At 36.4% G+C, this 25,931-nt stretch overlaps 1 protein-coding gene across 2 annotated transcripts in view; it reads right to left on the reverse strand.

Annotated features, from left to right (window-relative positions):
* Window positions 1–539: 539 nt before the first annotated feature.
* The window catches only part of efna5b (ephrin-A5b), an 89,231-nt gene continuing 63,839 nt past the window's right edge, over window positions 540–25,931 (reverse strand). Inside the window, exons 2-5 of one of the 2 annotated variants that reach the window (XM_055167383.2) lie at window positions 13,852–14,144; window positions 6,289–6,354; window positions 6,028–6,108; window positions 540–5,053 (exon numbers count right to left, since the gene is read on the reverse strand). In XM_055167383.2, coding sequence (XP_055023358.2) covers window positions 4,929–5,053; window positions 6,028–6,108; window positions 6,289–6,354; window positions 13,852–14,144 — 565 coding nt within the window. In that variant the 3' untranslated portion in view covers window positions 540–4,928. The remainder of the gene's footprint in view (window positions 5,054–6,027; window positions 6,109–6,288; window positions 6,355–13,851; window positions 14,145–25,931) is intronic. The other variant, XM_055167384.2, reaches the window with a different exon arrangement.

Consider the following 25,931-nt stretch of genomic DNA (forward strand, 5'->3'; position numbering starts at 1 on the left):
CTGCAAAACTTTATTCTACATCTTTAATCCCTATCAAAACTTAAACTTAACAACTACTTTGAAAAGTATTAATAAGCAGTAGTATATTAAAGCAAAATTAGTTAATAGTTAGTTAACTATACTAAAAGTGAAAAAGTAAAACAAGAATAATTGTTTATGTATTTTAATAATTGTTTATGTAATAATTGTATTTTTTATGATTATTCCAGCCGTTTCAAGCCGATCTTTGTATCCATTGACTAAATAGGATTTAGAAAGTAGTTAGTATTAAGTATTTAAGTACTTGTTGTAGAGAGTCATTTGTACAGTAATCTAATTGCATGATTGAAGATGTCATTAGTAACTAGTAATTCATCATTACTTTTTCGAGTAACTTACGCAACACTAGTTGTAGCATGTCATCTATTGTCAAGGTAGATAAAAGTAAAAAATTTAAGGCAGCAAAGATTTTGTTACAGTGTATAGTATTACTGTATGTTATTTATTCTGTGTGCTGTTTTGAGTAAAAAGCAAACAGGAAACACAATAAAACAGTCAGGCAATGTTTATTCTTTATTATTATTATTTATAGTTGCTCAGACACGTGTGTATATACAAATACAGACCTTAGATTTTTTCCATTTTCTTTTTTTAAAAGTTTGTTCCTGTTTGTACAGTTGGGGAAAGCAAGTACAGTACAGCACCCAGAGATGTAAAAGAGAAAATCAAAGCAGTGTGTTATTAAAGAGACGTACGAGATCTGACTCAACACACACACACACACACACACACACACACACACACACACACACACACACACACACACACACACACACACACACACACACACACACACACACACACACATACGGATTCTCCAGCGGACTTTAACAGTTTGCTTTCTTTACACATCGTTACTGAATATGAGACATGACAGAGAGGATTTCAGACAGAAATAAACCACATCATCATCATTTAGCATCATTCAGAATTCAGAAACTGTCAATCATCCTCATTTGAAGTAAAAAAAACAAGATTATCAGATGATTTTAAGTGTAGAAAGAGGGAATTTATTTTAAATAAACTTTGTTGTAAAAGTGCAGTTTTTAATATAAACATCATCATACACAATATGCAGACTATTGGATATTTTTCCCAGATATTAGTGCATATGTTATAGATAAATGTACTCGATCACACTCGATTCACATTTGTCAATTTAGTTTTCTGTTAACTGTCATGGTAAAAAATATATCTGTGCCACAACAACCATAAATATACAAAATAAAGAAACTAATAATTATGTCAATTTAATTTAATTACATTTTATGTGATTGTTGGATTTAGTAAATTTCTCTTCAGTGTTCTGTTGGGATTGTGGCCAATTCAGTTGAAATGCACAGACAGATAAAAAAAAGAGTTGAATCTTAAATTCTGAATTTTGCTTGAACAAAGACACACTGTTGAAGACTGTGAACAGATTCTTAAAACAAGACAAATAAAAGATCAAATCTAGAACCTTTTGTAGTAAAACATAAAGATGCTGTTAGCCTCAAAACCCTTCAAAAAGTGCAAAACAACAACTCACTCCTGTGATGTCTTATTTCAGTGGGCTTAACAAACTTTCACAAACATGTGGAGAAAAAAAGAGGTGAAAACTGTCAAATGAACACTTTATTTAACATGTTATACATTATCAAGTCCATGCACATGCCAAAAAAAAAAAAACAGTCCACAGAAAGACACTCCTGTAAAACCACCGCACGCTTAAAACTGTCATTCATCTTCTGATCCACATGGAGACGAAAAAAGTTTGCCCGAGATTGATGTAATGTTATTCTGTATCATTGAGGCTTTTCTATTGACTCAACACATCATAACAGGTGACCTCCTAATGGCTGTAGAAATGTTGTTTATCATATGAATGAACTCATCTCCCAAAATGTTATCTTATTTTTCACTTTTTTTAGAAAAGACATGAATCAAATTAATACCTCAATATCAAACATTATGTACAACACATTTAGATCCGAACATTTAACGCGATCTCACATAACAGTGATGTTGAATAATAATAATAATTAATAATGACGTGTCTATATTTCCTTGTCCTTCAGAAAGGTACAAAAAAACAAACAAATAGTTATTCTAACACTATAATGTTATACTTCTGACAACCTAAGGATACACAGTATCCATGTATTAAGATGATTCTTGTTTCCCAGTTCAAAGTGTGTAGAAAGCGTGGTAATCATGGTAATAATCTAAAGTACAAATGATAGAAATACTACTGAAGCTGATTTTTCAAAAGTTTCTTTCATAGCTTTTACAGTAAACTATGAAACGCAGCACATGTGGTGTATTTCCTCCAGTCCTGCTGTTTAAATCACTAAAATAAACATGAAACACCATCCAGTTAAAACATTTACAGTATTGTTTAATGTTATGAATACTTGCTACTTAACCTCTCTCGCTCTTTCTTTCTTTCTTTCATGATTTTTGACTTCAAGGTGACAGACGTCTATTTCATCAGACTCTTTCATTTGATATTTTAAAAGCAGAAATATCTGTAAAGCTCTGAATGTGTGTCTGTCATCAGGTGTGTAAGGTCAACCATCATACACAATTATCTTGTTTAAGTCTTTTCTGATGAATCTTATTCAAACAGGATCCCACAACGAACTTACAGTTTGCATTAAAAAATGAAGCCTATTTTATGACATCAAGAGTTTGGTTCATTCTAACTCTGTAATGGCTTCTAGTTTCTCTCTGCATTTTCAGATGGGTTATGAGAAAGTATTTTACATTTATGTTAGACTGTAAAAGATGTCTGTAGAAATGACAGTAATACTGCAGCTGTTTACAGTAACTTACTGTAGATTGAAATTGATGTTATTTACAGTTTGTTCAAAGTTAAATGAGCATTAAACATGAACAAGTCTCTATCTTTACAGAACAAAACTATAAAATATCAGCCTCATGCAAAGCATTCTGGGAAACAAAATCTGAAGGAAAAACAGAAAAAGATTGATGAGGATTTCTGGTTCCCAGAATGCTTTGCACGAGGCTGTCATTTTAGTTTTATTCTGTAAAGATAAAAACGCTAATGTTCAACGCTCGTTTAACCTTGAACAAACTGTTGCTAGTAAATAAAATACATTTAAAGAGCACATATGATCAGATTCACGATTTTACATTTCCTTTGGTGTGTAAGTGTGTATTAGTTCATGTTAACGATATACAAAAGTTACAAATCCCAAAGTAAACAATGACTGGAGTTATCGTTTCCAACTAAAATCTACAACAAACACACAGATTGTAGACAACAGTTTACAAAATAACATTGTTTTTAGCGATGGAATAGGTGCGGTTTAAATCTACGGTAAGTTACTGGCAAACAGCTGCATAACTACAGCAATGTTTTACAGTGTACAAATGTTTTTTATTTGTGTTTATTTTCATGAATATGAGTAAATTCTCATGAAATGAAGTCATTACGCATTACCAAATGATCTTAAAATCAGGCATAATTTTCTTTAAAAGTGCAGTGTGTAGATTTTAGGAGGATCTATTGACAGAAATGCAATATAATATGCATAACTATTCTTTAAGTGGTGTATAAAGATCTTACACAATGAACCTTTGTGTTTTTATTACTTTAGACTGAGCCGTTTCTATCTACATATACCGTGGGTCCCCTTTCATGGAAGTCACCATTTTCACGTTTCACAGTCATGTGTTTAATTACTGTTGTCTCAGACGATGACATGTTTGTCCTATAGTGGCTACCGTAGCTTCTCTATGCGGGAGGTGTGGGCTGTGAACTGGTTGCAATTCTCAACCTCACCACTAGATGCCTAAATCTACACACTGCACCTTTAAGCAAAACATCATTTTCTTTGTTATTTTGGGCTGAAATATGATCTAGACATGTTAATAACAGTTTCCGTTTATTTGTAAGGCTGAAGTGCTGATGTATTGTGTGTTGTGTCAGAATTGATCCGATAAACAGCTATCTGTACAAAGAACAAACACATGTAGTACTGAAATAAAAAACTCAAACTACATCTTATTTCCCCTCTTGAAATGCTAAATCTGAAGCACTTTTAGGGATATTAGTATAAGGCTTATTCAGATTCGTCCCACCCATGTAAATGTGGAGCCCCTTTTGATATTTGGTTCCTAACAGAGTCATGAGAAGAAAAGAATTTCCATGATCCGATCTCATATCATAAAAGGTCATAGGAAAAATATAGATATTTATGTTGCAGTAAGTCTATCTTACAAAATACAAAATCATTGTTTTAGTGGTGTCCCTTAAATTGAAGTAGAGAACAAATTGAACCTCCTTCCAAATTCATAATTAAATTACGTAACAGAAAGAGGAGAAAAACGCCGTCTTCTCTTGTGAAGGATCGCAGTGGTAAGGCGAGATGCTGAACAGACTCCAGCTGAATTCTGCAGTTTGTTAAGGGAAGGCAGACATAAAGGCAAGAAGTCTTTGTATATTTACTTCTAACATCAGAGATCTGAGCCAGTGAACACACTTACAGTACAGGTTTTATATTAGCGTCTGTACTACCAACCTATAAACCATCACGAGAAACTATTCTCTCCGGCATTTGTAACACTTGCGCTAATTGCTGACAAAAAGAGCGACTCGCTCCCGACGGAGTCAAAAACTCCACCCGCTCCTCCCAGCCGGCCAATCCCCTGTGACCGGCTGTCAAAACGTGATTTGGCGTCACAGTCGATTGGTTAAAAAGGCGATCTGCGTTTCTTCTCCGCACCACTAATCAACTTTTCTTAATCAAAGACCTCTTAACTATTTGGAAATCAAAATAAAAGCGTAATTGAAGTGTTCCTGGTAAATCTCAAAGCCCTCTCGACTCCCCAGCGCCGACTCGCTCGTGCTCGGACCCGGGGCTGTTTGGGGGTCAGGTGAGGGGCTATAAGGTGAACAACACAGAGACACAGAGCAGCAGAAGAGCCAGCAGGGGCCGTGCGGGCGCAAGAGGCCGACCGGTACCGGACACATCGCTCCGGGACGGTTCTGCCTCGTGACTGGTGTCGTCTAGAAATAAAGAAAGATCGAAATGACCTTTTAATATCTGGTGTTCCTGTAGCTCAGTTAGTGGAGCATCGCGTGAACAACGCAAAAGTCACGGCTTGAATTCACAGATCAATGCACATGCTGATCAAACACTGTGGGTCACTTTGGGTAAAAGCGAATATTCATTGTGTATAAAGAGACATCTGTGTGTTGCTCTGGGTTTATTGGCATGCATACAGCGTTATGGTGGTTATCATCAGGACAGGTGTGATGATAAAGAGAAAGATAAAGATGCTTAGCAGGACAGAAACATTCAGGTATCTACACGAATAAATCAATGATTTCACAATGACACAACAGCAACCAGACAAACTCATGATAAAGACAATATTGTGTATGTGTGGTCCACACAAATGAGTGTTTTTATGATGTTTATCATAACAAATAGTTTTGTTGTAACAATAAACTTTGTCGATATGTAAAGTGTGATGCATTGTAACAGATTTAAAAAATGTAGAAGCCAAAATAAACTTGGCATTATTAAATGAAACACCTTGAAAACCCCAATGCTAATTTGGCCCAAAAATCAGGTGTTTATCCAAGTTTTGGAGCTTAACGGTAAATGCGGGCAGCGTGCATGCATGCATATATTCATACAGTCAGTGTGTAAAATAAATTCAGCTGGAAGATGTTAAAGACACGGATTGACTAAGCTCTTGGCTCACACAAAGGTCACGTGGCTTTTTTCCGCTCACTTCATTGGTTTTGCACGCGGCCGAGATGTTGACAGACAGCCTTCAGCCATTTCAACATAATGCATTATTAATATGCTGTGAACTTCATGCATAAATAAAAGTCAGTCTCAGTGATGTGAGGTATCAGAGAAGCCACAGGCAGAAAGGTCCATTAAACATGCGTATGTGTTTAGAGAAATGAGAGAGAGAGGAACGGATACACAACCGAACAAAGCAAAGGTGATTTAGTGCCATACTGACCTCTTGGTTCTAAAGCATTGTCTACTTTCTCATTATCGACAAAAACGCGGTCATGAACGCCTATGGTTTTCTCACAGCCATCTACAAAAACAGGAGAAATAAAAATAAAGATACCGTAAGCCAATCATGTTAGTGAGAATTCAGCAGCCCAACCCACCTGCCAATCAAAGGAAAGCTTATGACATCACAGACAGAAGCCATTACAGTGTGTGATACACAATACAATGTGTGGAGGAAAGATAAACAATATGCTGTACTTACTCGGTGGTCTTACGAAAACTTTCAGCTTGAGACACGATCTTCTGCCCGTCTCTGTGATCATAGATGCTAAAAACACAAAAATGAGTGAAGAAGAGTTGAGAAAGTGTGAAGATGATGTCAGTCTAACTGTGAGTTCACACCAGACGAGTTTGAGGCGTCAAATTCGCATCTACCGCGCGTAGTTGAACATTTTGAGTGTACTCGCTTCATCCGTGCATGAAAGCCGCACGCAAAATTCTAGTAATTCGAGACATTCACGTGGAAATTCGCGTCATGGGAGGGGCTTCTAGGACTCGCTTCCTGTAATCACGTCACTACTAGAGCAAGCTCCTGATTGGTTAACGAGGCACGTTTTTCCGCCAAAATTCAGATTCAGTGTTTCTCAACGTAACGCTCAATTCGTGACATTCGCGCAAACTAGACACGCGAATGAGGTGGAATCGCATCTACCGCGCTGCGCTAAACGCCTCATTCATGCCCGAGACCTCCAGACGCGCGTCAACGCGTCTTTACATTGACTTAACATTGAAATCACTCGCGCTTGACGCCTTTACCGCGGCTGGTGTGAACGTAGCATAATACTAACAGTAGGACTGAGCTCCAGTCAGAAGATCTGATTCAGTTTTGTTGTCATTGAGTTTATCAGCAGCAGGTTTACTCCAGAGACACATGAAGAAACTCAATACACTGAACTTGAAAGAGAAAATCATTTGTGATCTGTGGTGAAAAAATTAGTGTAATTTTGAGCTGCAGGCAAAAGAAAGTATAAATGTCGACTTTGGTCAAAATTGAGGTTTTCATAAAAATAAGTACATTAAGTGCTCATCTAACGATCCCAAAGCTCTAAATAGTCAGTAAACATCTAAAATTATCTTTATTTGTAGGTGTATCGTCCTAAATGCTTTATCTAATACAAAGATGCATCTCCATCCACATGTTACCATCTAATAGCATTAATGTATCGTAGTAACACCACAGTAGTATTCTGTAAGGATTTTATGGCAAAAAAAAAACGATACTGTAATGACAGGAATACACAAGGTGCGTTTCCAAGAACTCTTTCCGTCTACATGCGGCTTAATTACAATCAAACTCATTTTCCGATTGGAGATCTGGCAACCGGGAGCGCCGCTGTCAGATTGGCCCAAGCCTCAGGCTAGTATGCTAATCCACATTTATTTCATTTGACAAAGACAGCAGGCGATGCAGAGCTGTTTAATATTCAGCTCTCTTTTAGCAAGCGACTCTGTTTGTCCTGATCTATAGAAGAGAGCTGAAAAACAAATGAAGAACGTGTCATAGTATTACACATCTGACTCTCTGATCATGTCAAAGGTTTACAGGTGTATGTATCTTAATGTATACATCAAACCTTACAGTAGAGTTCAGGCATGCTTTTATTGGGCCCTATTTTAATAATCTAAGTGCATTGTCTAAAGCACACGGTGCAAGTGCACTAAGGGTGTGTCCAAATCCATTTTTGCTAGTTTAACGACGGGATAAAGGGTTTATGTACCTGGTGCAGTCTAAAATGGTTGCTCCTATTATCATAATGAGTGATGGGTGTGTTTGGGGCGTAACGTGCAATAAACCAATGAGAGTCTCATCTCCCATCCCCTTTTAAGATCAGTTGCATTAGCGTCATAAAACTGTAGAGGAAGAAGACCACCAGTTTAAGATTGATGTTTAAAAAATGTGTTTTATTCATAATAATGATTATTTGTGTGGTTAAAGCTTTGGTTCTCTTTAAAAGTTTTATTTCAGTCATTGAGTAATTATTAAAATAAACGGATAAAGTATGATGCATGATCACTGTAATCTCAAAAAGGTTTTTATAAGAATCATTTACAAATGTGGTTTGCATAAGTAAAAATACTTTATATTATTAATAAACAGGACATAAAGAATTTACAAACGTGTGGAGAGCCGTTCAGCACTGGGACAGTGTTGTGTTTAAAAAAAAAAACTTTTAAAATGGTTCTCATCTCAACATAGGTACCTGTACAAAGTCATCATATACAATAATCTGTGAGGTAGCATTTAAAAGAATACAAAATAAATGCAATATTTGCACTTTTTTAAACCAAAAAATCAGTTTACCAGACTACAGGTGAAGCAGATGGGCGTACAAATGGGCACAAATGCATTTGCCATTTAAATATGTGGTATTGGACGTGAAAATAACTGCGGCTAAAAACTAACAAAAAAACACTTGCGGTGCAAGGCGCCGGATGTATGATAGGAGCCTTCATGTTTATGTGGCCCCATTTGACTTTGTTTTCTTGTAAATGAGCATTTTTTATGTTCAGTTTTAAATAATTTCACTTTAATGGCAATGGAAAGTTTATTAGTCAGTAATAGAAAGAAGAGTCTTATTTTCAAAAATGTCACTTTAGTCATTGGTATTTAACCAATTTGACAGTCCTTCGCAAATGTGCATTCAAAAGACTTCACTTCTGGATAAAGGTAAGGTAAAGGGATTCAAACATTCAGTAAATATCCTTTTATATGGTAAACCTCATTTAACTGGGTAAAAACTCAGCTAGATAATTAAAATCTGACGTACGCATGCCGTTGTTTGTCTTATTCGTCTTCAGTGCACTACTGATAAAATCATTGTGGCGGTTAACAGATTTTTGCATGGCCTGAGACTGAGATTAAGCAGTTTTGAAGCTAAAGTACTTAATGAGCGTATAGATGAATAAACCAATGACTTTTGTGGACCAAACGCAACTTCCCGTAGACTTTCACATAGAATCAATAACAACAGAGTCATTTTACAGTGATTTATTTCTGATAACAAGGGAAATAAATAACAAGTAAATTACCTTCGTTCATTCAGTATGTCATGTCTACGCTGTGTAAAATTTATGTACAAAATGTTAGCTACAGGTCCTTGAATTTTTGCCTGGCTGCCAAACCTCTCCACACAGTTGTGGTTCATGCTTGTCATCTCACCTCGCCTTAAAACCAAAACATTTTATTTTCCGCAAAGGTATTTGTTTTAGAGTTCAGTTTAGCCACTAGCCATGCAGATAAATAAATACAGTTCAGTTCAGGTGCATAACCACAACAACGCGCATGTATTCGATTAAACCATCTACAATACGTGCCAAGAGCATTCGGTTTTAATCATCATCTTATTTTTGTTGAAGGTGGCATTTAGCGACTTATCTGAGCTCCTTATATGTATATATTTTTGTGCTATGGTCAAACACTCATCTGTTATGTCTATTAAAGATTCACCTTATTCAGTTATTTACTATTCCACCTGAGCCACAGATCTCTGAACAGCAAAATGTCTCCTGTTCATTCTACAGTCAATATAGATGCTGGGTATTCTCACGATCACATCATCTCTAAAAGTATTTCAGCACTGGCGAGGTAATCCTGATCTCTCTCTGTCTCTCTGTCTCTCTGTGTGTGTTTGATGAGACACAGCATCTCTCTCAGTATCTGTAACACACTGTATGGCAGACGGCTGGACGGACGGGCAGCTCTGGGCCGCGTGCCATTGTATCGTTACAGTCACACGCACAGGAAAAGGAAAACAGCATGAAGTCAGGAAGTGTTGAAGCCCAGAGGACAGTGAAGACGATCAGACAAAACAAAACACAGAAAAGAAAAAGGTTTCATTTATCAAAGGTCTGATATAAGTCTCTTACACTGCCAGAAAACAGATTAAAGCCGGCATTGTTCATCTGTCTGCGGTTCATGTACAGAAACATAAGAGCTGAAGTCTTCAGTCATTTAACTCATCTGTATCTTTGTGCGCATGCTAGAGGTTCACCGTTACCATGACAACCGCATCGCTTCCAAAGCAGCATCCATCAGAAGATCTCTACAGAGGGAAAACTGATTAAGCATCTATGAGGTCATAAACCCCCCTCTCTATCCTAACCTCAGATCTAGAGATATACAAGACCCGTCTAGTCTGCACATGATGAAAATCTATTATTATTAAAAACATATGTTTGAATTTTAATTGTTTTCACTCGTTTTCTCTAGATTTTTCAATTTTAACAAATATGATTGACGCTATTATTTTCTTTCTCCAGCTCTTTGACTCTCTCTCTCTCCTGCGATATTAGATTCAGAGAGATTAAAATCCATCTTTAAATTCATAATATTGGAAAAAGATGCTGTGTAAAGCTCATTTCAGTGGTGAGGTTAGGTTTTGTCCTGATCTTTGACCTGTTAGAGAGAGACATTCACACTGATAATACTGTATTCTCATCAATGGGTTGCAGATGTGAACGGCACTAAACGGCTTTCTGTGTTTTCCTGAAGGTAGTAAATTTAGTGTCGTCCTTTAAAAGCATCACAGAAAGAAACTGCAAGCGGGGAAAATGGTGGAAAATAAAGAGAAAAACCTTTAGTGGCAGATTAAAGATTTGTCATGAACATCCCTCATATCTGCTTTAGTTTTTGTACCTTAAACTTGATTAAACTGAACTCAACATTACAACACCTCCACTGAAAAAACAACAATTTGGCATTTTTTGTCTTTATTTCAAGTCTATATTTCTAGAAAAGAAATGTGTTATGCGATTATTACAACAAACCCTAAACTAAAATAACAGATGAACACTTGTCCACACAGAGAGGATTATAGATGGAAAATATATAAATGTACTGTTTGATGGTGTTGGTTACTTGACACTTTTGACTGTAACACACATCTATACACACGTCTACTGTAAAGCCCTTTTCACAAAGAGATTACGGAAAATACACGGAAAATTCATCCGGGAATTGATTTTTGGTTTATTCACACTGACAACGATCCTGTGGAAACACGTGACGTATTTAAAGTCCTGCACTTGATAGTTTTTTTTCCACAGTGAAGTTTGCTAATTTTCTGTGATTTCTCTTTTGAGAAACTATGTGCATGCATCATGTTTGTTTATGATAAGATGATAATGAGCTGGTGATTGTCTGTTCTTATATGTTGGTGAATGATCTCAGCTTCAGCGCTGATAGTTTCGAACTTCCTGATCTCAGCTTCAGTACAGTTTACAGATATTTCTCATCATGAATCTACGTTTCAATCCCTGTGTCAAAGAGCTGAACTATAACTTCTTGATGCAATGACACGAGCATCCCCTCTACGACACGCCCCTTCCAGAATAGTTTATGCATCTTTTTTACACAAAATGCTTTACGTCCTCTTTACGGGCACGATCCCAGAACATTTACAGGATGTGTTTGTGTTCACACTGAAACCTCTCTGACACTTTACAGAAATTTTCTGGGACCAAAGTGCTGTGTGATGTCTTTAAAGTCTGTCTACCCAAAACTATAAATCACTTGCTAAAAATGATGTGTGGACCTCTTTACAGCAGCTACTCCAGTATTTGACAGTCATATCAGATAATGTCAGTCAATGTCTTCAGCTGTATTTTAGAGAAATGACTGTAATCATACAGATCTGATAACTCTTCTGTCGACCGGTCAATCTTCAAACATAATACAGAGAAATGTCAGCAGATCTCAAGAGTCTGATAACAGAGGACTTGACCATTAAATGACACTGACAGAAGAACTTAAACAAACTTCTATATTCTGAAGAGATCATTTGCAAGGAATAATTGATGACTTATTCATTATTTTAAATAATTCAACAGACAGAAGTCAATTACTATTGCTTAAACCACAGTTTCCACACCATAAGACATTCTTTGGGTGTTTGATTTTAAGACATGTAACAGGTTTTGTCATTAAAATGCTATTATGAGCAGGACTATTTTCTTAAGCGTCTCATCTAAAACATCAGAGAGAAAGAGTATGAGCAAGGAAGAGAGACACTATTCACCAGCGCTTGTTGCTATTGATGTACAGAGTTTGCGCTTGTGTTTGCAGTAATGGGAACAATGTGATCAAGAATTTTTTTTATATGATCAGGAATAAAGTATGAACAGGAACTCAACAGGAACTCCTGACATTTAAACCTGATTTACTTTTATTTAAAAAAACTCTGAAGTCAAACTTCAGGATGTGTTAAATCACTAAATAACCAGTAGATTGATCAGTACTGTAACACATGAAACCAGAAACACAAGGTGTTGTGTAAAAAAATGACCACTTTAGGAATAAACTTATCATGGTTGAAAACAGCTTTTTGGACCTACACACGCAAAACGGTGAGGAAATAACGCAATATTTGTCAAGGGTTGTGTGCTAAAGAAGCTCAATGGGTTATCATCTCATATTTAAACATCAAATGTCAAGAGCTACCAGAGAGCGATACGAGCATATCTTGTGCTTTGACTGGACGTGTTTTAAAGCGCGCTGTTATGGTGCACATCCACAACCGGAGTTAAACTTTCTGTCCATAACTTAGTTTAAATCTTGTATTTTGCGCAGATAGACGTACATTTATGTTGTATAAGGCTTAATATTATGTAGAGTGCGTCATATAGAAATCACTTCAATTTGTGATTATTAACCCTTTAGTTTCACTTCATCACACAGGTATTTCTGTTAGAGGTCTCTTTAAAAAAAACATTTAATTAGTTAATAATCTAGTATGTGTTATTTTTTCTGTCATAGTCTCTTCAAAATAAAAATTTCTTTTAGTGTTTTTAATAAAAATATTTTCATTTTCACACGCATACGCCACACCCCTTTGTTTACCCCGCTCCCAATTAATTGAGTACTCGTTTTTTAGACCTATGGATTAATTTAAATGAAAAGATGACATACGGTACATGCACATCTATACTGAATACCTTTATGTCTATAGACTCTATGAATAGATGAAATGTAAGGTAGTGTAGCTTTGTTGTATGATGTAAAAAAATAAAAGCTACAAACATAAAATTACATTCAAACTGGAGGCTTGACAGATGAATTAAACCGAAGGTTTTCACTGAAAGTACTTCTGACAGATAATCTGGTGTATAATACACACTGATGAATCTACGGATAACTTCAAGTGAAACACTTTAACCTTTCACATCAGCTTTGACTTTCTGTTTGGACTAACATGACTGTCATAACATTTAATAATTCTGATGTAAGGATCTATAGAGTCTGGAGTGAGACACAGATGAGACTGTCAGTCAAACACATTATAAAGATCCTTAATGTAAAGAGTCTTCAAGAGACACGGCACAATATCCTGCAGGATTCGATCTAAACGTAATGAGGTTTGCCTGTAATTTCATCTCACCTTGTAGACAGGTGTCCTTCAGCACAAACACACTAGTTTATTTTCTTCCAAAGAATATTGACTCATATTGATTTCTGCACATCTCTGGATATTATACGCTGTCCTTGTAAAATGGATTTTAATGGACAGTGCCTGATTTTCATCATAGAGAGTTCGATCGGATACACACAATACACTGACACACACACACACACAGAGAGAGAGAAATAAATGTAGTTTTTTGCCGCTTTATGAAACTTCTATGGCATTAATAACATATAAACCTTATTAAAAGAAAACTCTGTGATGCATATCGTTGTCATGATATAAGATTTTGGTCATATCGCCCATCCCTAAATATAATTATACCCAGTACACATAACTGTCCAATGAAATGACATCATACTCACATATGTAGTAATACTCGCGGCCCGGTCGAAACTCAAAGCCCAGAGAGAAGGGTGTAAAGAGCTGAAACTTCTCGGAGAACTTTAGCGGACCGTTTGGCGAATTCGGTCGGTTACACTCCCAGCGCTTGAAGCCTTTCGCCGTGTGATCACACGTGCTGTAACCGTCATAGTTGACCATATAAAGGACGTATCGCTCCGTCCGCTCCTCAGGCACAGAGTCCTCGTAGTGTGGGCAATACACGTCCAGATAATCATTTATACAGACATCAATGTGATAATCCCCACGCTGAAACCTGCAGGTGACACAAAGAACAAGAAGCATTAAATATCATCAAAATCTGACTTTTTCCATGTTTAAGTGCTATAATTTGGTCCTAGAAATGTGAAAAAGATCATCCCAGTAACTTAGTTTTAGTAAACCATTCTCTGCATGCATGTGAAAAAATAGCTAATTGAAATTCGGCTCCCCTTGTGATGTCATAAGGGGATCTTATTATAATAATACCACCCCTTAATCTGCACTATCCAACCACAGCACTGACATTTAGTACAGTGAGAAAGAGAAAGAGAGAGAAAATAATTGACAGTACAATTGAGTTTCAATTTCAACAAACCACCATTATGGTGATCAGTGTTTGCATTAGCATCAGCTCATTTGCATTTGAAGGACACACCCAAAAACAGCACATTTTTGCTCACACCTACAAAATGTCAATTTAATCATCTTATAATAAATTATCTGTGGTGTTTTTTGAGCTAAAACTTCAAATACGTACTCTGGGGACACCAAAGATTTATTTGACATCTTAAAAGTTTTGTGAAATGTCCCCTTTCAGTCATGTTTCTTCATGTGCTCAAAACTCAACATATTATTACTACATACGCACAAGTGTTAGGAGAAAAAGAAAAGGTTTGCACTTTGTTTAAATAATAATGAAATTCATATCTAAAGGTAATAGTGGTCTTTTAGTAAACATGAGATTCTGCACGGAGCATCCCTGACAAAAAACACAGAAAACTAAAGAAACGACGTCATTTATCATAAAACACAACTAACATGTCTAAATGAAGCTTGACGTGTTTACAGATGAGACAGAATAACTGTTGATATACACACACATGACCTTATTTGAGCAAACGGATAAGATGATGTGAAGTGTAACAGTGCAGGTATGTTCCCGAACCTTGTTTTTGTTTAGATAACAGAGTCAAGGTTAAAGTTAATGACAAACATCTCTCATACGACACATCGCCTGTAAATACTCTCAACTTTGTGTTGACTTTATATTCCAAACTTTAAAGAAACGACTAAACAGCCTCATTCCTGAACCCATCCGCTGTTAAACACTCATTCTTCAGCCAGACAAGATCCGCTTCAAGTTTTCATTCAGGAATCAGTTTCTCATTGATTTAATGGCAGGACTGAACTTTTAATTAAAATTGGCCACCCATGAATTTTCTTTCTAAAACCTTTAAAACGTTTCTACATTTCCTCATGTCACCATTCAAACCTGACGTGTGTCGACTGTAAGTGGCTGTCTGATACTGAAGCATCTCTGGTGTACATTCTGACAGTCTGATATAATAACAGAGCCAAAATAAATCACAGGGTCGTACGGGCAGAAAACAGAAAAACCGAAGAATCGCATGGTTGGTCTGATCTGAGAGCAGCTGTGAAGGCCAAATCCATCCAACAAACAAACAGTGTTCCAGTGGTCAGACTTTATACTGAGCACACAAAACATTTCTCCTTTTATTTCATTTCCATCACTTTCTGAATCTGCACATTTCTTGATATAAATGAAAGATGTTAATAATCTTCTTCACAGTGAACACACGCTTCATTATTTACATCTCAGCAAGAGCCGCTAATGAAAGTGAGATGTTGTGAGGACAAACTGTTACCAGCAAACAATTCACACATACAGTATGATAGTTCATCATCATCATCTCACCACATCATACAGTAAAAACACATACTGCAAGAGTTAATAATAATAATCAATCTGATCTTTCATGTATTCCGATGAATCATAACTTATTAATTATGTTGATGAAAAGAATCCCTGAGGTTAAGATCAGATTATAGGCTGAAGATTTATATTATTTGGGGATGACCTTGATAGCAGAACAGAAATGTATGAGGTGCAGTGAAATATTACTGGAGCTCTGAATCTATCCGGCCATGTGCTTTAGAGGACAGTTTTACTCGTAAAATAATGTGTGAAACCTTGAGGATCAGAAACAAACCATTGATTAAATGAATGAAAAAGACTAAAGGGAAAATGGTAATACATCATGAATTCATCTTCTATTACTGTCATTTTCTCTGGTGTATAACAGGATTATCATCTTGTATATATGAAACTTATTTAATATCATCACGTTACCCTGATAGGCTCACAGTCATTTTATTCTTGTAATAAAGGACATTACAACCAAGAGTTTGAGATTTTGTGAATCTATTTAATATTGCATAAATCAGCATTTGAAAGATATGAGCGGGTATGACCTTGACAACGTTTTGTGCCGAAACGTTGAAGAAATAAACTTTTTATATGTGAGTGTGCAGTCATATCTTTCAAATACGTTTGGATTTATCTTTTTTGGCTAGCATCTTGGACTGTGTTTGTTTATGCTTTGATAAATCAGCATTTACCATCTACATTTCAACTTGATATTTTGATCAATTAGTGGTCTTACTGATTGCATAAGCAATATTCAGTAAACACTCATTTTAAATAATAATAATGTGCCAAAATAAACCAGGGGTGAAAATCAATATTAGTGTTTTATGAATAAACTTATGGATACAACTTTGCTGAATGTGATTTTTTATTTTAGAAATGTCTTTATGAAGTCTAGTGAGATTTAAATCTGCTTTTGTTTGTTAGTGCCTGACCATTCACAGTGATTTCCAGAAACATCTTCACAATTGTGTTGACTTTATATAATCTCATTTCTGTTACTATCTTACTACATAAAAATGTTGTCTGGTATACAAACACTGTATTAGGCTTTAATTTTACAACATAAAATGTAATGTGTGTCACCTTGGATCAAAGTGTTTGCTAAAGGATTAAATATAAATATAAATGTAAAGGTAAACACATTTATATAAGCGTCTCAAACAAACAACACTTTAAGTTGATTCAACTTAAAAAGAAAAAGTAACTCGCTGCCCTAAAAATGTCATATTGGCCTTGTTAAACAAACAAGTCATCTTAAATTAAATCTGAACAGGCAATTTAAATTTTTGGTTTACTGAACGTAAAATTGCAGCAATATATTTTCTGTTTGTTAACCATATAAGAAACTTTATTTCACACGTCTTATTTTAACATAGTTTTATAAAACTTTGCAATCTTTACCAACAATGATAACAACTGCAGTAGTATAATTAAATACAGTAGCAGTAACAGTAGCAGTTCATTTATGCATGCTGCAATGCATGATGGGTAATATGTTCAAATCCAGAGATTTAAAAAAGCTAAAATAAATCAAAATATCTTGTTGATTAAAAAAAATCATGCAATTCATGCATTAAACTAAAACACTTGCATAATGGAAGAAATGTTTCAGGGTTTATGTGAAGTGTACTTATTTATATAAAACAAATATTAGTGAATAAGATTGCATTGTGCTGAAGTCACTGTTAAATCAATATTCAAGGTAAACACATGTTTCCCTTTATGTTTAGATTTCTCACATGTACCTGTCCAGTAACAGAGCCTTGCTGTTGTGTTGTGTTGAGATGAATGGATTGAGTGTGGTTTTTATCACATGATCAGTTGTGTATGTCAGAGATGTAAAGTTAAGATGAATAATCTGTGTTCTGCTGTAGGGATGTTTACAGACGACACTCCATCTTCATAACCTTTATCTGCTGGAAAACAGCACTGCTCCAAAATAAAAAACCCGTCTGTATCTCCTCCAGGAAACTCATCTGGTAACACGAGAGACGCTCATTATAAACTGGCAATGGATTGTAGGCTAATTGTCAAATAGTGATAATTACACATGGTTGTTATGATTCAGCTGCACGGAGAAGTTAAGGGTTGAAGCTCGACTTTGGTCTGTAATCAAAGAAAGCACTCGGGCCAAGTTTACAACATTTATTACTGATTATAAACCCTGAAGATGAATCTGAACGTTGTTTCTTTAACTCTGAACACTCTGTGTGATAGGTGATCATCTATGAGGTCACACAGTTTTCATGACAATTACACAGCTGGCTGAAGTTCAGCTCAATGAAGACGTCAGAATGATTGTGTGTGTGATTGTGTGTGATTGTGTGTGCTGTGACCCATCAGACAGAGAGAGAGAGAGAGAGAAAAAACTCAGATAAGTGTCTGCCATTACACACTCATTCACCAATCTAATGCTCACAAATAGACATGGACACACACACACACACACACACACACACACACACACACACACACACACACACACACACACACACACACACACACACACTGACAGACATCCTCACACAGATCAACAGACAGACAATCACACACACATATACAGACACACAATCACACAAAGATGCATACACACAATCACAGACATATACAAACACATATACAGACACACACAATCACAAATAGAAACACATATACAGACACAGACAATCACAGACATAGAAACACATATACAGACACACACAATCACACACATAGAAACACATATACAGAAACACACAATCACACACATAGAAACACATATACAGACACACACACACACACACACACACACACACACACACATATAGAAACACATATACAGAAATACACAATCACACACATAGAAACACATATACAGACACACACACATAGAAACACATATACAGACACACACAATCACACACATAGAAACACATTTACAGACACACACAATCACACACATAGAAACACATATACAGACACACACAATCACACACATAGAAACACATATACAGAAATACACACATAGAAACACATATACAGACACACACAATCACACACATAGAAACACAAATACAGACACACACAATCACACACACATGTCTATACACAATCACACACAGATACACACACAATCACACACACATGCATACACACAATCACACACAGATATACATAAACATATACAGACACAAAAACTTACACAGATGCCTACACACAATCACACACATATACAGACACACACATACATACAGACACACACACACACACAATCACATACATATACAAACACACACCATCTCACACAGATGCCTACAAACAATCTCACTCACACACACACACACACACACACACACACACACACACACACACACACACACAATCATACACACATATACAGACAAACAATGTTTTCCAGCGACTAAGAAAGGTTTATTACATGGCTGCTTACCAAATGAATAAATGTTTATGAAATATTGATCTGAGTGTAAACTGTATAATAAGAAAATAAAGAGTGACAGAAGAGATTAAATGAGCAGTTGTGTAGGAAATGAGTTGTCTGAAACAACAGTCAAACAGTTTAGTGGCCAATATACTAAATACACCGTATGACAGCACTGATCAATCACAAGGATTTTAACATATACACAAAAGACACAAAAAATGTCCAGACTAAAGATACAATATACAATATATCACAGCTCTCTCACACTTACACACACAGGTTTGTTAGGGTCTGAGAGAAAATGTCTAGGAAACAAAAGAATAACAAATTACACGTAGCATAAATCTAAGACTGTATGATATACTGTACAGTATTTTTTCACCAGTAATCCATAGAGAAGTTGTTGGATGTTCTCAGACAGTTCCTCTGTTCCCCGAGGACCACAGAAGTCCACAACAACCCGCTTCCCATAAAAGCCTGCGGGAGGTTTGACAGAAGCCGTCAGCAGTCTGTCTTTATATCCACTAATGTATATTACACCAAACTCCACCTGCTCAATATGAGAAACAGCTGCTTCAATAAAGTCTAATAGTGGCCCAGCACAGGTAACACGTGTAACCGTAGAGCTCCGACTCTTACACTAAAGCACGACGGTTTTTGGGCATTAAGACACGTGGCAGCAGACGTATAAAGTTCTCCTGAGATCTTAGATGACAACATCGGCTAGATTTCCATCACCGTAAGAATGTGCTGAGGAGTTTGCTGATGGTTTAATGGGTTGGACCATCTCACCTGCTTCTGGCCAAAAAGACCAGTCGACATATGCTGAACACATGTGTACGCTATCTCAATGCCAACACCCGCAAGGTTCTGCTTTAGAAAGAAACACGTGCAACAATCGAGACCTAAAGGTGCCTGATAATCACCAGTAAGTAGAGAACAAAAAGAAGGGTCCAACCCAAATCAAGTACTGTCTGTCTGTACTGGAGTTTATAATATCTAAGATTAGGATGAGTGGTAGTCAAACTATTTTAAATCTACCAATTTCAAGTCATTTTAATAAAGACATTTATCAAGATGGTATCGCTTACATGCACATAAATGTAAACAGTACACATCCAAAGTGTTTGTGAAACCAGTACAGATGTACAGTTTAGTTCACTTCCAAAAATGGACACATTGCCAACATTTCAGACACTTCTCCTACTTTACCATTTCTGGAGAATTGTAGCTATAAAGTCAACAAATGTAACTTTGACTTTGGTCTGTTAGTGCACTTTTGCATTACCAGTGAAGTGCATACTTGTAGTGTGCGGTAAGAGAAAGTGAAGTGGGATCTGTGATTATGTTTGTGATGCTCCAGATGTGTCTGCTCACGAGGACACGAGTGTCAAACTCAATGTCATCTCATTTATCATCATGCTTTTGTTTGTTTGTGACCTCCGGCGGCGCGCCTCAAGCAAACCTTTAAAATGATAAAGCGGCGTTAAACGGTCGACTCCACGCTTTCCTCTGATGTGTCGTTTCGGTCGGGTAAGAGAAAGTTCATCACGTTTACTGCAGATTAAAATCAACAGATAGTCCATCATGAACCCTCACTCGTCTCTTTACCTCCGGCTGTGAACGCGCGTTTATTTTATAAAGAAGACAAACGGATGAAGACGCCGTAAACTAGCCTCCATCTTTATTAATATGTTTATACAATATATTCATTATTTCCCCACACGCTCGACATTTACTGGGATAACCTAAATGAGAACGTAAACTCCAAATCAAATTTATTTCGTTTGTCTTTTTCCAGCGTTTTTTTTCCCTGTGATTTGATTTCAATCCAGAAACAGAGTTTAGCAGCGGTTACGTTTATTTTCCTCAGTCAAGAAAGATGAATATTTCCTTTTACGGATCGTTTAAAACAATTAACTTCCATGTGAACTGTCAAACAAATTCACAGGCGTAAAATCTGTCTGGAGCGAGTTTAATTCTTCATGGAGTTCAGCTGGAATAAAACACTGGACTATTTCAGATTTCTCTCTTTCTCACCTTATGACAAACTCAGGAATCTTTTCATCATCAATACTGCAAAAAAAGGAATAAGGTTGTACAGTAAGTGTGTAACTGAAGCCATCATTAAACTGCTGCTGCTGAGGAGAATTATAAGAAATGTAGTTTTGTTCTGCAAGCTTATTGCCTTATCAGCTGTCCAAAAAGGCAGCATAGTTAAATTTATAACAACAATCATAAACAAAGTCTAGCACATATAATTATAGGCTGTCACGATTATGAAATCTGGCTGGCAATTAAAGAACTAATAAATTGTGACGATTAATTGTCTGTTTTATTGCTTTGACATTTAATTCTAATAAATTTTTGGTTTGTTCATAAAATCATTTTCACACATTGTTGTAAGGAGCGCCATTCTAGTTTATACAGGCGCTGCAGCTCCCCCTTGTGTTTTTTTAGAGATGTGCAATCATCGCGGTGATCTAAAATCATTGCGATGAGGTCAAATAATTGCGATGAGACGATTATTCAATCATTGTGGCAGTCCTACATATAATGACAATCATTCATACAGTGTTTAATGGTTAATTAGAGCGACTGAAAGATAAAGTGTGATAATACAGACAAACATTCAGAACAATGTAATTTCTATAGAGATTTTCACACTGATTCAAAGCAGTGTTACAGAAAACATGTTTGACTGAACCAAACTCAGACTCTCTGTATGTAACGTACAGTATATATATTAAATAACATATAAGAATATTTAGTAACAATCTGTCAGCTTGAGAGAGTAAAGCTCATTAACCATATATGTGGAACATTTTTATTGATCAGAAGTGAATAAACCTTTAAAATCCCTGTGTGGGAACTGAACACATGTTGCTTATTTATTCTTATCTTATTTCATTACACAAACTTTTGCTTTCACTGTGTGAACAAACAACAAACTAAAGCCAAAGCTGTGAGACATATCAGAGGATCTGGACTCTCACACACATACAAACCTATACAGGCAAACACACACACTTACACCCGCACAAACACACACACACAAACCTACACACACCTAAACACACACACACACATAGTACAGTAGTGTTGTCATAAATGGAGACAGAAAGATTTTCTGAAGTGTTTGAGCAAAGTTAGACAGACACATAGAAGTCTCTTGCTCGCTCTCTCTCTCTCTCTCTCTCTCTCTCTTTCTTTCTTTCTTTATTTCTCTCTCTCTCTCTCTCTCTCTCTCTCTCTCTCTCTCTCTGGATCAGAGCCACATTCTGCTCTAATGAGGCTTCAGGATTTTGGGTTTGGGTCCAGAACGCCTGCAGATAATCTGGATGCAAACACACATTAAACTAATCCTGAGGAAACACAAACCTACAGAGAATGACACAATCTGAGCATCTCTGTGTGGTTTTCAGAGGAAATCTCATGCTGTGTAATTTGATCGCTGTTATGTTTAATGCAGGCTGCAGGTACAGTCGACATCAGTGTTTTTATATGAATAATAACTCAATCTGTTCTACTGCACCAATGCTAAAGGATCCATTTAGTAGAGATGATTATTTACAAACAGGTGAAAATAATAACATAAATGTTACTTTAAACAATGAGCATCGAAGAACAATTTGAAAAGCAATTTAGGAAAAAAACAACTGATCTGACAGAAACACTAAATGTCACACACCAAACTGAACAGTGACCCCACCCCTAAATGACATGGACAGACTGTGATTGGTCATTTTCCATGTCAATCTGTTCTTCTATGAACTGACTTATCGAAAGCTTAAAATCTTTATTTTAAAGAGGATTTATCCAAAAAGAATTCAAATCAATTACCGATCTCAGACGATTCAGATCTTCACCTGACTGAAGAACATTTTTTACTTTTGTAAACAACCTAAAAGATGTCAACCATTTAACTCAAAACAAAATCTCACTGTATAGATGGTTTCAGCAGTAACAATATAAACAAAAGGATTTCGTGGAATAAACATAACTTCCAGTAAACTACGCTAAGAATCATTAACAAGTCCTTTAAAGGTGCAGTGTGTAAATTTTAGAAGGATCTCTCGACAGAAATGCAAAATAATATACAAAACTAAATTATCAAGGGTGTATAAAGACCTTTTTATAATGAACCGTTATGTGTTTATTGCCTAAGAATGAGATGTTTTTATCTACATACACAGAGGGTCCCCTTACATGGAAGCTGCCATTTTGTGCTGCCATGTTTCTACAGAAGCCATTAATGGACAAACTTTTTTACTAAGTTGTCTTCAACGATGACATGTTTGTCCGGTGGTGGCTACCATACCTTCTCTACGCGTTTCAAAAGCTTGCTTGGTGAGCAGTGGACTGAGCCGTTGGTTGCAATTTACAACTTCACCACTAGATGCCGCTAAAATTTACACACTGCACCTTGAAGAGTAGTTGATTTCTGATAATAAGCAAAATAAACAAGCAGATTACCTTGAAATCATATCAAAAACTACACTGAGCTAGCGTTACTGTGGAACTGTGTACTATAATCTATACAATATTAACTACAGATCTGCCAAACCTCCCTTAACATAGTGCTGATCCATGATTGCTGTCTTCCCTCTTCTTTAGGAAACCAAAACATTTGTTATTACCAATGAGGTATTTGTTCCAGATTTCAGTTTTGTCAGAACATTAAACAGTGACCGGAAGTTAAGTTCTGTCCAAATGCATAACCGCGACAACTCATGCGCATCCAATGAAACCGTCTATATCCAGCAAAATCTTCTTCATGCAAGGCCGGACTCTCATGACAGTCAAGCATTTAAAACCATAAATCCTCTCGTCAAATAGGATTTGACATCTGGGTCAGATGATCCGTGAACTACGACCTCACCATCAGTGTTCATGAAGAACTAAATGAAGAGTGAACTTTGAACTGAAGGTCAGATCTCAAGCTCACATAGATGATGAATGAGTTACACAGATTCTGTACTGTGCAGGCAATATCTCTACTGTCATTCAAATAAATCAATCAACAGATTCAACAAGTGTTTGTAAGATAACAGCAGAACAGAGTTTGTAATGCAGAATTTTATTGTTTGGAGTTGGGAATAAACCCTAAGAAGGATAAATGGAGTAACATCAGTACAGTTCTGCTTTATAGACTCTGTAATGATGCCCTATGGGCAAAAACAAGGATTAAAAACAGCCCAATTCCACAACATCATTTTAAATAACCTTTACCACAGCAATATTTACTAACTCTCTGTCATGATTATTAATGTAAGCTTAGTCTAGATTAGTCCTGAACTTAAAGCTTATGGTTATAAACTGCTTTACTTACAGTGGAAAATTTGTTTTTGGTGCTAAAGTTTAAGCAAAAAAAGTTATTTTAACAGCATGCAGGAGCAAGATGAAAATATAAACAGATTCAGGGACGACTGCAGTCACACATTAAACTGTTTTAGTAAATATCAGATCTGTTCATCTTAATCCTGTTACACAATATCCTGTTCTTTAAAGGTGCAGTGTGTAATTTTTAGCAGCATCTAGCTCAGTCCACTGCTCACCCCTCACTTTTGAAACGCATAGAAAAGCTACTGTAGACGCCAATGGAAAAACATGTCATCGAAGAAGACAACTTAGTAAAAAAGTTTGTCCGTTAAGGGCTTCTGAAGAAACATGCCACCACAAAATGGCAACTTTCACATAAAGGGACCCTCTGTGTATGTAGATAAAAACATCTCATTCTATGGTAATAAAAACATAATGGTTCATTATGAAAGGTCTTTATACACCCCTGATAATATGTTTTGTATGTTATTTTGCATTTCTGTCAAGACATCTTTCTAAAAATTACACACTGCACCTGTATTGCTCAGTTGCGTTAGCAGCGCAAAAGGTCACTTTGCTGTCCAGGGCACTTTGCAGTTCAGGCGGCCCACCTAAGCTGGGAAACCCTACCGCCTTAACTAGGTTGTCAAAAAAAAAAATTTGCTGCACAAGAGGCCGTCAAGTGCATCTCTGAGAATAGCGCGGACACGCTTCACACTGCGAGCGGGTACGCATGCCACACGGCCGAAATGAGATAAAGACACGGTCCATCATGTCTGGAGGATAGCCAGTTGATTAAACGTGTGTCCGTGAGAACTGTAAGTGGACTTATGTTTTGGGTTTATTTAAACCTGTTATTGTATTAGTCTATAGTTCTTGCAAATTTAAAGTAAGTTAGCTGGTGATTTTTGTTGTTTGAGCAACCTGCTAGCTAGGTTGAACGTGCCTGTTGATTCAATATAATTCAATTGTTTAGCACTATTCCTCATGTCATTTATGTGCATTATTTACATGCTACAGTAGTTACACTCCTTTAAGATAATGTCATTAATAGTGGGAAAAAAAGGATCTTGCATGGAAGAAAGTGAGGTCGGACAATCTTGTAAGTTGTAAAAAACACTCTTTACTCAGTTTAAGCTATATATAATGTATATACATATTGAGACTAGCTAAAGCCGGCAAATTTACTGTATTCCTGTCTAAATTTTACACGCAAATGACGCTAATTTCACGCGCGAATGGCGCAAATTTCACTCAATCAAAATGTTCAAGTTTCCAACAACGCGCGAATAGCGCAATCTAATCGCTTGATTCGTGTCTGGTGTGAACACAGTTATAATTCCACATTGTAAATGATTTGCTCA

This window comes from Misgurnus anguillicaudatus, chromosome 5, assembly GCF_027580225.2.
Source record: "Misgurnus anguillicaudatus chromosome 5, ASM2758022v2, whole genome shotgun sequence".
In the NCBI taxonomy this organism is placed as follows: domain Eukaryota; kingdom Metazoa; phylum Chordata; class Actinopteri; order Cypriniformes; family Cobitidae; genus Misgurnus; species Misgurnus anguillicaudatus.